At 40.0% G+C, this 12,671-nt stretch overlaps 1 protein-coding gene across 3 annotated transcripts in view; it reads left to right on the top strand.

The window, feature by feature from the left end:
• The window catches only part of Ctps2 (CTP synthase 2), a 100,085-nt gene that overhangs the window by 35,018 nt on the left and 52,396 nt on the right, over positions 1 to 12,671 (top strand). For all 3 annotated transcript variants that reach the window (XM_026396718.2, XM_077793774.1, XM_026396716.2), the window contains exons 10-13: positions 2,103 to 2,191; positions 3,207 to 3,301; positions 5,825 to 5,887; positions 5,978 to 6,021. In XM_026396718.2, coding sequence (XP_026252503.1) covers positions 2,103 to 2,191; positions 3,207 to 3,301; positions 5,825 to 5,887; positions 5,978 to 6,021 — 291 coding nt within the window. The remainder of the gene's footprint in view (positions 1 to 2,102; positions 2,192 to 3,206; positions 3,302 to 5,824; positions 5,888 to 5,977; positions 6,022 to 12,671) is intronic.

A 12,671-nucleotide genomic window follows, 5' to 3' on the forward strand; every position in this document is an offset into this window, starting at 1 on the left:
TTCCCTCTATTTTCCATGCTGTACCAGTGATCTTTCTAAATTCTATTCTTTTTGTTCCTGTCATCCTCTTAAGACTCTTCAGTGGTGTCTGGAGTCTGTTTGGGTTGCTATAACAAAATACCACAGACTAGGTGGCTTATGAACAATAGAAATATATTTCTCAGTGTTCTGGAGGCGGAGAGTTGAGATCAGGACCCTTCTGGTGAGGGGCCTCTTCCAGGTTATAGATGGTAATAATCCTATTCTGGTAATATCCTCATTTGGTGGAAGGGGTGAGGGAGCTCTCTAGGGCCTCTTTTATATGGGCACTAATCCTTTTCATGAGGGCTCTACTCTCACGACCTAGTTACTTCCCAAAGATATCTACTACTATCATATTGGGAGTTAGGATTTCAACATATGAACTTGGTCTTTTTTTTTTTGGTACTGGGGATTGAACCCAGGGGCCTTAACCACTGAGCTGTATCCCTAGCGCTTTTTATTTTTTCATTTTGAGATAGTCTCCCTAAGTTGCTTAGGGCTTCGATAAACTGCTGGGATTGGCCTGAAATTTGTGATCCTTCTGTCTCAGGCTTCCCCGCTGCTGGGATTACAGGTGTGTGCCATTGCACCTGGCTCAACATATGAATTTTGGGGACACATATTCAGTCCAGTGCAAGTAATTTCATGTGTAAAACACTGTCATGGCTTCTTAGCTTCATCATTTACTTCCCTCTGACCAATCAGATCTTTCCTCTGGCTAGGCAGAGCCTCTTTTGAGGGTCTTAGAGTGCAGAGTGAGTAATCAGCACTTTTTCTGTGAGAATTCATAGCCTTCTCCCTTCCTTCCTTCATCTCCTGAACACCTTCTTGGTCACCTCCTAGCGCGCGCGCACACACACACACATATACACACACATACACATGCTTATTCTTGGTGCTTAGCTTTTTAGATATCATCTCTCCAGAGATTTTTTTTTTTTGGTACCAGGGAATTGGATTGAATCTAGGGGCACTTAATCATTGAGCCCTAGCCCTATTTTGTTTATTTATTTATTTATTTATTTATTTATTTATTTATTTATTATTTTTTAGTTGTAGTTGGACACAATACCTTTATTTTATTTATTTTTATGTCGTGCTGAGGATCAAACCCAGGGCCTTGTACGTGCTAGATGAGCACTCTACCGCTGAGCCATAACCCCAGCCTGAGCCCCAGCCCTTTTAAAAATATTTTTTTATTAGTTGTTGATGGACCTTTATTTTATTTATTTATGTGGTGCTGAGAATTGAACCCAGTACTTCACACATGCTAGGCAAGCAAGCGCTCTACCACTGAGCCAGAACCCTAGCACCATCCCTTTTTATTTTTTATATTGAGACAAGGTCTCACTAAGTTGCTTAGGGCCTCTCTAAGTTGCTGAGGCTGACCTTGAACTCTTATCCTCCTGCCTCAGTCTCTGGAGTTATTGGGACACGCTACTGTGCAGACTTTCCCTTTTTTCTTACAGTGTTCACCTCTATGTTAGGTGTGGTTCCTATATGAAGCATTTTCTTCTTTGCCTCTCCTAGCCATGATCCCACCACAGTACAGATGTCTGTTTATTTGGCTTTCTAATCTTTGCAAAGATTACAAGCCACAAAATAGTGAGCATCTTTTTCCAGCCCCAGTGCCCAGTGCTGTGGTTGCATAATGAATACACAGTCTCTGACTTATGATGATTCCACTTATAATTTTTCAGTTTTATGATGGGGTGAAAGCACACCCATATGACTACCCTGTTTTTCATTTTCAGAACAGTGTTTGATAAAAAGCTATTAAATGCTTTATTATAAAATGGCTTTGTGTTAGATGATTTTGCCTATAGATGACTATAGGCTAATGTAAATATTCTAAGCTTGTTTAAGGAAGGCGGGGCTGAGCTATGATGTTTGATAGGTCAGGTGCAGTTTTGATTTATGATATTTTCAACTTGCAATAGGTTTATCAGGCTGTAACCCCATCACAAGTTGAGCAGCATCTGGAATTATTGAATAATTGTGTCATAATGTTAGACAGTTCTAGTATTTTTGAGTGCTTATTTTTCTTAAAGCTTCCTTTCATCTGTTGGATGTTTTTTTAGTACATAGACTCCATTGATTTGGAGCAGATCACCAAAATCGAGGACCCTGTGAAATTCCATGAAGCTTGGCAGAAGCTATGCAAAGCTGAGTGAGTACCGGGGCTGTTTGCACAATGGCTTTTCCTTTAATTATTCCATTTACTCCAATTACTAATTTTTGTGCATTTTGAAAGGTAATTTAAAATAGCTGTCTTCACAGGTGGCTGTGCTGCATCCAACATTGCTTTGAAATGCGCCAGATTAATGTTGGTGGAGTGTGCAACAGAAATGGTTTTATTTGGGGAGGATGGGGAGACTGTATTAGAGGGAAGGTGTGTTGATTCTACCAAAAGATACAGAGGTGAATAGTACATACACAAAGCCACAGGACAAGAATGACAACCTTTTTCCCTTGATTTTTCTTTGCTTTTCTGTATGTTTTGCTTCTAGGTTTTATTTCACAAGTAATGGACAGAACTCTTGGGGGCAGCATTGTATCATGAGGTAGCATGACCTTGCAGGTTTTTCTCTTGAATGCTTCTAGTCTTTTCACCTGAGTGACTAGACAGCCTCCAGCCAGGATATTTTCATTATAACTATTTAATTAGCAATTGAAATCTTATGCTGATTTTACCAGTTTAACTCTTTCTGGTTATGCAGGAGAGCTTAACATTTTTACAACAGGGCTTTGAAAAGAACCTTACCCGTTTTCATTCTTCTTCCAGTGATATTTTTTTGTCTTGTTTTGGGGGGGGGGTTGCAGGGCAGTACTTAGCCTTAAAATCCTGGCTTTCAGCACGCTAGGCTAGGAGTGTTAACCCTGGCCTTCAGTGGCATTCTTTATTGGATTGAGTTTCCCAGTTATTACGTTCAGATGCCACAAAGAGCTATCAGAAAAAATATATATCAAGGTCACTGGTGTGAAATTGTCATAACTTCTTCATACCATTGAGAGGATTTCAAGAAGAAAGTCCAGGATATGAAATCATGTAATCGATTCTGAAAATAGAACTTGAGTATAGTTTTTTGGATTTGGAACTAGTAAGCACGAATGGCTGAAAACACAAGGTTTAAAGATAAAAATAATGGGTGGTCATCTTTACCCTCCTCTTATGTTGATTTCAGTGGTATTCTTGTGCCTGGAGGCTTTGGAATTAGAGGAACATTGGGAAAACTCCAAGCAATTTCTTGGGCAAGGACAAAGAAGATTCCTTTTCTAGGTAAAACTCATATTTATTGATCCTGACTATGGACTTAATTAGATTTTTTTTGACACCTATTAGGGGTAACACTCAATAAGGTTTGCTATCGTGAAGATGTGAACTTAGGTTTGAATATTCAGGCACCAAATAGTCTGCTATAGGGGTTAGCAAACTCTTATTTTGCAGGCCAAATCTGGCTCATAGCCTGTCTTTGTTTTGTTTTGGTACTGGGGATTGAACTCAGGGGTGCTTTACAATTGAGCTATATCCCTAGTCCTTTTTATTTTTTATTTTGAGACAGGGTCTCACTAAATTGCTGCATTCTCCTTAAATTGCTGAGGGTGGCCTTGAATTTGCAATCCTCTTACTTCAGCCTCCTGAATTGTTGGGATTATATGGGAGTCCCTGGGATTATAGGCGTGGGCCACCACACTTGGCTCTATTTTTGTAATAAAAAAATTTTATTGGAACACTACTATACCAGTTTGTTTTACATATTGTCCATGGCTGCTTTTGTGGTAGAATGACAGTTTGAGACCCTATGGCTTGCAAAGCCCAGAATCTTACTGTCTGATACTTTCCAGAAAGAGTTTGTCCCCCTTAGGAGAACTTGCCATTGTTCTCGCAGGTTCTGGGTAGCAAGAGGCTGGGAGAAGTCTGTCTGTGCTTGCTCTGACCTCTGATTCCCACTCCAACCTGTTCTCTTGCCACATCAAGCAAAGAGCCATTCAGTAGAACTCCATAGTAATCTTTCTGTTTAGAAAGCAAGTGTGTTTCAGTTGAAATGTATACGCTCATTTCTAGAAAAGATAATATAGAAAGGGCAACCGATGTCATAGGAACAACTTTTAAAATTCAGTGGTCAGGTTCTTTTTTTTGGGGGGGGGGCTGGGGAGTGAACCCAGAGCTTTGCATGGCAAGTACTCTACCTCTGACCCACACCTCTGGCCTTTTATTTATTTATTTATTTGGTGCCCAGGATTGAAAGCAGGGGCAGTTAACCACTGAGCCACATCATCCCCCACTTGGTATTTTTTATATTGAGATGTGGTCTCACTGGAGTGCTTCAGTGAGCCTGTTCAGTCTTTTTTTTTAAGAGACAAGATTTTACTGTGTTACCCAGGCTGGCTTCAAACTCCAGGGCTCAAGTGATCTGCCTTGTCCTCCCAAGTAGCTGGGACTAGAGATGCTGTACGCCATGCCAAGTATAGTGTTGGGTGTTTTTAATGGTCTTGTTCAAATTAGAAAGCATGGCTCTGTACCTGGAAGCCAGATGAAATGGAACGTTGATGTGCTTAAAGGCAACCCTGCGGCTGGGGATTCTGGTTGGAGGCCTCGGGTGAGGTGGGGGGGGGGTATTTGTGGAGAAGCCTAGTTTCCCACTGTACTTTGGATGACAGATTTATGAGCCGATTGGATCAGTTATCTTGATACCTGTTTCGTTTTACCTTGGTCTAAGCTCATCTGGGCCTTTGTTTTCTTTTAATGTTTCTATTTAAACTTCATTTCCATCTAAACATGATTAATATTTCTAAGATAAGTTTCACTGAACAGAATGGTTTGTGAGTCTTTTTAGGTTTCTCTTGAACACAGCAGCTCTTTATGTTCCAGCCATATGGAACTTTCTGGAGTCCCCCGAGCACTCAGCTGTTTCCTGCTTATCGACTTTTGTTCTGGCATGCCCCGTGTATTGATTTCTTCCTGCTTTCCATCCCCTGGATACCTTGTATATGTCTATAACAGCATCTGCAGTGCTTCTTGGCATTTTATTTATTTATTTTTTTCAGTGCTGGGGATGCAGTCCAGGCCTCACCAAAGTGCTCTTCCACTGAGCCATATCCCCAGCCTTTGGTGTTTGTTTAATGGAGAGAATTGGTGGACTGTAGTGAATGTGGAGATGGATTTGGGGGCATCCAGTGGCAACAGGCCTTGGGTGACACAGTTCTTGGCCTTATGCCATTATTGAGTTCCCTGTTCAGTTCCATTTTGTGTCTCCTTCCCTACCGTCTGCCATGCTCACACCCACAGGGCAGGTGCCAGTCCCCACAACTGCTCTGCAGATCAGCAGCCTGAGGCTCCTTAAATACTAGCCCTTTGGCTGGCCTGAGGCTGCCCTCAGGCCACACCTGAATTTTGGGTATGAAATCTTGTGAAGTCCCAGCCCAGGGAGCCTCCCTCTTAATTCACTGTTGTTAAATATTCTCTGAAGAAATCAGGCCCTCTGAGGTGGCTCTGCAACCCACACACCTACCTTGATTTAGGTGGAGATGTGGAAAGCTTCTAGAACTTTGTCCTCTTCTGTTCTCCAATGCCGCGTTGTTTAACTCTGCACCTTAGGTGGAGCCTTAGTAGTTTAACCCCCTTCCTGGTTCTGCTGGGACTTTTCTGAGCACTGAGGGGATAGTAGGGAACAAAACAGGCAGTCTTGCTCTCTTGGAGTCTGCATTCTAGATGGAGGAGATAAGCAGATACAAATGAGCGGAAAATGTGAATAAATACAAAATGTGTTCATTTTCTGTATATGTGTGCATTTTAAACTAGGAGTTTGCCTTGGGATGCAACTAGCAGTGATAGAGTTTGCAAGAAACTGCCTTGATTTGAAAGGTAAGTCTAATAAACATTTATTTAAAAAGTTATCACTTAAATGTTTTTAGCAATATTGGTAAATTACTGAACTCTTTTCTTAATTTTCAGATGCTAATTCCACAGAATTTGAACCAAATGCCCTAGTTCCCATGGTAAGTGACTTGTTTATCTTTCTGGAATATTCTCTGGGATATTTTACTTTATTTTTGTGGATGGATCCCAGGGCCTCACACCTGCTAGGCAAGCACTCTACCATTGAGCTACATTCCATTCTCAGCCTGTTGATCTTTCTGGGTCCAGTCATTGTCATTTCATTTCTGGCTCTTGCCTAAGCTCATAAGGGGCAATTATTATTTTTCCCTTACAGTGCCAGTACATTTAAATTTTTATATGAATTTATTATTATCTATTATTTTTACATCAAACGGCTTTGTTCGCAGTTGTCTATCTTGTCAGCTGTGCCTTGAAGAAAAGATACAGTCCTGGACTGATTTCTCTTTGTAGCAGCTTTCAAGCTTAATGTTTAGGAAAGGATTAAATTGTCTGTGACAACAATTTATAACAGTTAATATAAATAAATGAGCTGTCCTGTCTCTAGACTCATCCCCGGTCTGTCTATTTTCCACATTGGTGGCCATCTATCTTTCTAAAACAAAAGTGACAACCATTCTGCTGCTGGGCCTCATGTTCCGCCAATTCCTTTCCCCCTAAAATATTCAGTGCAGAATTGTTGGCTGGGCCCCAAAAGGCTGTTGTGATCTGTCATATGCTGCTTTGTTCATTTGTCTTATAGCATCCCAATTCCTCCCATGCTTTGGGTTTGATGTTTGAACACATGTAGCCTGAGATGTCCCCCATCTTTTGATCTCAATAAAACCAATGAAGAATTTAGCTAAAGCAACAATTTGGTTATTAGAAACTTTCTATTCATCCTGAGAGGCTTCTCCTGACCTCGTGTCTTTCCCTGCCTCTGCCTTCTTTGGCCACATTCACTGCTAATAAGGCAAGCTATACATGATTGTGCTTAGCCTGAGTTTGCCTGGTCACCAGTTGCTTGTGCACACACAATTGTGTCCTGGCTGCTTAGCACCCACCTCTAATAAGAACATGTGACTCACCAACCAGTTGTGATTGTGGTTTTTTTAAAAAAAAATTTTTTTCTTAATTTGTTCTAATTAGTTATACATGATGATAGGATACATTTTGACATATTATACAAAAATGGAATATAACTTTCTCATTCTTCTGGTTGTGTGTGATGTAGAACTACACTGAATATGATTTTTTTTAAATATTTTTTTTAGTTGTCAATGGATCTTCATTTATTTTTATGTGGTGCTGAGGATCAAACCCTGTGCCTCACACATGCTAGGCAAGTGTTCTGCTGAACCACAAACCCCCAGTCCATGATTGTTTTTTTTAAACAATTTATTGAGATATCATCACATACTATGAAATTCAGCTCTTTGAAATATGCCATCCAATGTCTTTTTAAAAATTTTTTAGTTTTAAGGGGACACAATATCTTTATTTTTATGTGGTGCTGAGGATCAAACCCAGTGCCCCGTGTTCGCCAGGCGAGCGTGCTACTGCTTGAGCCACATCCCCAGCCCCAATGTCTTTTTTACTTTCTTTTATTTTTTGGTACTGGGAATTCAATCCAGGGGTGCTTAACCACTGAGCCACATTCCCAGCCCTTTTTATTTATTTATTTATTTTTATTTTGAGCCAAAATCTTGCTATTTTGCTTAGGGCCTCATTAAGTTGCTGAAGCTGGCTGAGAGCTTGTGATCCTCCTGTCTCAACCTCCTTGGAGTCGCTGGGATTACAGGCATGCACTGTCTGCCCAGCTCCAGTGTCTGTCTTTTAGCATATTCACAGATCTGTGTCACTATCACAGCATCAATTTGGGACCATTTTCATTACATCAAAAAGAAATTCTCCTACCCCATAGTTGATATCCCCAAGCCTCCTGTCCTCCACCACTCCCCACCATGGGCAAACATTAATCTACTTCGTATGTTTATAGATTTGCCTATTCTAGTCCTTTGATATAAATGGAATAATAAAATATGTGACCTTTCGTGATTGGCTTCATTCACTTAGCCTAATGCTTTCAATATTTGGCTATGTAGTAGCATGTATCAGCACTTCTTTTCTTTTTATGGGTAATGAATATTCCATTGTATGGACATATGCATTTTATTTTTCCATTCATCTGTTGATGGGCATTTGGGTTGCTATTGCAAATAATGCTGCTTGTGAACATTTATGTACAAGTTGTTGTGTGGATATATTTTCATGACACTTAGCAGTGGAATTTCTGGGTCATATGGCATCTCTATATTTAATCCTTTGAGGAGCTTCCAGAGTTCTCCAAAGAGGCTACAACATTTTACCTTCCCACCAGCAATGAGCAAGGGTCTCAATTTCTCCACATCCTTGGGAACACTTGTTACTATCTGACTTTTCGATCATAATCATCCCAGTCGATATGAAGTGGCATTTCTTTGTGCCTTTGATTTGCATTTCCCTGATGGCCAAGGATGTAGAGCATCTTTTCAGATACTTATTGGCCACTTGTATGAATTCTTTGGATATTCATATCCTTGGCCCATTTTCAAATTGGGCTATTTTTGTTTTTAATGCTGAGTTGTAAGTTGTTCTTTATGTATTCTAGATACAAGTTCCTTATCAGATATATGATTTGTTCTGTGGACATTTTGGATCAGATCATTCTTTGTTGTGAGACGCTAGATGCCAGTAGGACCCTATCCCCCAACTCTGAGAATACCTCCAGTTTCCTGGGGGCAGGTGTAGAATTGCCCCTATTGAGAAGTGCTGACTTGGAGAAATCTACTTCTGTTCCTGTTCCCTCCTTTCTCTGATGATAACCACTTGTTTTTTTTTTGGTTTATTTTTCCATTTAAAAAATATGAGTAAGGGGGGCTGGGGTTGTGGCTCAGTGGTAGAGCACTTGCCTGGCACATGTGAGGCCCTGGGTTTGATCTTCAGCACCAGATAAAAATAAAGATTGTGTCCACCTACAACTAATACACACACACACACACACACACACACACATACATACATACATATGTACATACATATGTAAGACCCGTATGTCTCTCTGTAACCTCTCCCCTTCTTAAATAAGTGATACAAACTCTCCATGTTTTTTTTTCCTGCTTTGCTCTTTCCCCAACATTATATGCTATAGATAATCCCATGGTAGGATACAGATTCTTCATGCCTTTTTTTTTTTTTTTGGCATTGGGGATTGACTCCAGGGCCACTTAACCACTGAGTCACATCTTGAGCCCTTTTTATTTTTATTTTGAGCCATGGTCTTGCTAAGTTGCTTAGGGCCTCACTAAATTGCTGAGGCTGGCCTTGTACTTGCAGTCCTCCTGCCTCAGTCTCTCTGGTGGCTGGGATTATAGGCATGTGTCACCACACCTGGCTCTTCATGCCTTTTTATAGCTTTGAATCAAACCATAATGAACCATAGCTTCCTAGCCAGATGGTACTTTCAAATGTTATGCTCAGAAGTCCTAATACCAGCAAAGAGTTCCTTATGAGGTTTTAATATAAACTCATTTCCTGACTTATAGTTGAGATAGCTATACCAGGAAAATAATGGGTTTTCTTAAAGGTATACTTTGAGATAGGATGTGATTTTACCAGTAGGTGCCACTGTTAGATAACTTTGGCATAGCTCATTCTTTGATGACTTTTCTTTCTTCTTTTCTTCTTTTTATGGTACTAGGAATTGAACCCAGGGGCACTTAACCACTAAGCTACATCCCCAGCCCGCCTCCCCACTTTTAAAAATATTTTTAGTTGGCAATGGACCTTTATTTGATTGATTTGTTTATGTATTTTTATGTGGTGCTGAGAATTGAACCCAGTACATCACATATGCTAGGCAAGCAAGCGCTCTACCACTGAGCCACAACCCTGGCGCCCCCAGCCCTTTTTGGTTTTTGTTTTGAGACAGTGTCTTGCTAGATTGCTGAGGCCAGCCTCGACCTTGTGATTCTCTTACCCCAGCCTCCTGAATAGCTGAAATTATAGGTGTGTGCTACCACACTCGACATTGATGACTATTCTTTATTCTCTGTGCGTGTGTGCATGTGCACATGTGTGTACACTCATTAAATTTGTAAACTCAGGGTAAATAAAAAAGGTTAAGCCCTGGGGCTGGGATTGTGGCTCAGTGGTAGAGTGCTTGCCTAGCACCACATAAAAATAAATAAATAAAATAAAGGTATTGTGTTCAACTACAACTAAAAAAAAATTTAAAAAAGTTAAGCCCTGCTGTAAAAATATTTCTTATTTGCTCCCACGTCATCTCAGTTTCCTTCCCTAGAGGCAACTGCCTTTATCTATTTCTTTTGTTATTGGTTCAGAAGGGGTGTGTGTGTGTGTGTGTGTGTGTGTGTGTGTGTGTCCTACCCACGTGTGTGTATAGATGTATTTTTTTTCTTTTTGGCTGTGCTGGGAGTGGAACCCAGGGCTTTGTGCATACTGGGCAATTGCCCTACCACTGAGTGACACTCTTGATCCCTGTCCTCCCTTTTAAAAACTGACACATGCTAGTAAGCTTGAGACATTGTTCTCACCTTGCTTTTTGTACCAGTTGCCCCACATCAATGGATCTTTCCCTGCTTGCTCTTATTTAGCTGTATGTTCTATGGATACATCAGTTTTTATTTAATTTGTCTTGTATTCAGGTTGTGCCCTTTGCTTTGTTAATCTTAAATCATGCTGCCAATTAGTCTCTGTGTACACATGTCCCACCCACACGTAAACACATCTACAGGATGAATTCCTCGAAGGGGAATTGTTAAGTTGGAGGCTATGTGCATTTTACATTTTGATGGCTCCTATACACATAAGTGAGATGAGAACAATAAAACCTAATTGCTATTGAACATCTTTATAGCCTGCAATCAGTTTGCTGGAGAAAAATAGCCATAAGAGCCAGCGTTTGTACTAATGGTGAGAAGGTTATTAAAGAAAAAGACTAAGGTGGCAGAATCACAAGGCAGCCAATGAATGAAGCCTAGGAAGCCACTTTACTTGAGCAAATCACAATAACCTAGTGGTCCATGGTCATTCTGCCATTCTAGCTAAAAAGTAAGCAATTTGGAGGCTCTTGTAGGGTTTATTTGCTGCTAAAATCTGTTTTATGGGCATCATGATCCTCCTTTGGCATGCATGATAAATGTTATGGTTGCTTATGGAATCACTGGAGACCCTGGCACCCAGAGCAGATCTAAGAAGAGGTGACTCTTACACATAAAAGAAGGAACATAATGTTCTCTAAGGGTTAAGGTCGACTCTGAATCTTAGAGTAAGTAAAATCTATCTTATAGTGTCATTTCTCTGCTTGATCCACAAGGTGTAATAGCAGGCTCTGGGATATTACAGTGTATTTAGGGTTCTGTATCAACTCTGGTGTTTTGGATTGTTTCAAAGTAGTCTCTGCCTTCTAGATGATGATTATGAAGAACATAGCTGACTTACATTATCTATGTCAATCCCATGTCAGCTGCTGACGTTGTTGACCTTGACTTTGGCTTAAGATCTCTTTTGTTCATCTGTAGGGTAGTGTATAACATTGTGGACTTGTGGCACTGAGGCACATACATAAGGAGTGATCTCAGTCTAATGTTTAGACATGTGAGCTCCGTGAGGATAAGTAACTCTGAGGAGATGGGGAAAAAAATAGACATGTGGATCTGCTTAACTGAAACCATTTCATTTTCATTTGTTGAAAAAGATAACCAAAACCACAATAAATAAACAGAACAAAATAAACAAAGAAAACTCAAGCCAGATGCAGTTGCATAAACCTGTAATCCCAGTGACTCAGGAGGCTGAGGCAGGAGGATTACAAGTTTGAGGCCAGCCTGAGCAATTTAGCAAGTCCATAAGCAGCTTAGTGAGACCTTAATCTCAAAACAAAAAATAAAAATTAAGGGGCTGGGGTTATGGCTCAGTTGTAGAGTGCTTGTCTAGCACGTGTGAGGCACTGGGTTCAAACCTCAACACCACATAAAAATGAAGTAAAGAAATTGTGTCCACCTACAACTAAAAAATAAATATTAAAAAAATTAAAACAAAACAAAAAGGACTGGGTATGTAGCTCAGTAATAGAGTGTTCCTGGGTTCAATTCCCAGTGCTGCAACAGACAAACCCCCAAACAACAACAAAACCCCCCTGAATTTGCATAACACCCTGGAAACAGAATGTCTATTCCAACTGCAAAACACAGCAACACACATGTGCACACCAGGATGGTAGTATTGGTAAGAAAAAGCAAGAAATTTGAAGTACTTTATTAAGATGCAGATAGATATTTGAGACTGTGATAGTTGATATTGTTTTACTTTTGGTTATCATTAGTATGACTTAACTTTCAAAGTTAATTTAATTTTATATCTCATGGTTGATTTGTGAAATAGTCACTTATAATTAAAAGTTAATTCAGGTGAAGAGTAATTTATGTCACACATTAAGCATAATGAATGCATTACATTTTTTGCCTTTATTCAAAACCGTGTTTGAAATATTTTCCCTTAATTTTCAACAACTTTATGTGGTATGCAAATTGAGATGTTTTTAAAAAACCAGACGGCCCATTTAGAGTTACCTTTTAGGCGACTTTTATTACTTTGGGGACTAATTTGCCTTGTGAACATTAAAATATTTCTCAACTGACAAAAGATCTCATAGAAGTTATTTTGAAGTGAGCTGGGCTAAACCCCTTCCCTATAAAAGCAGTTATTAAGA

Source organism: Urocitellus parryii, chromosome X (assembly GCF_045843805.1).
Source record: "Urocitellus parryii isolate mUroPar1 chromosome X, mUroPar1.hap1, whole genome shotgun sequence".
NCBI classification, from domain to species: domain Eukaryota; kingdom Metazoa; phylum Chordata; class Mammalia; order Rodentia; family Sciuridae; genus Urocitellus; species Urocitellus parryii.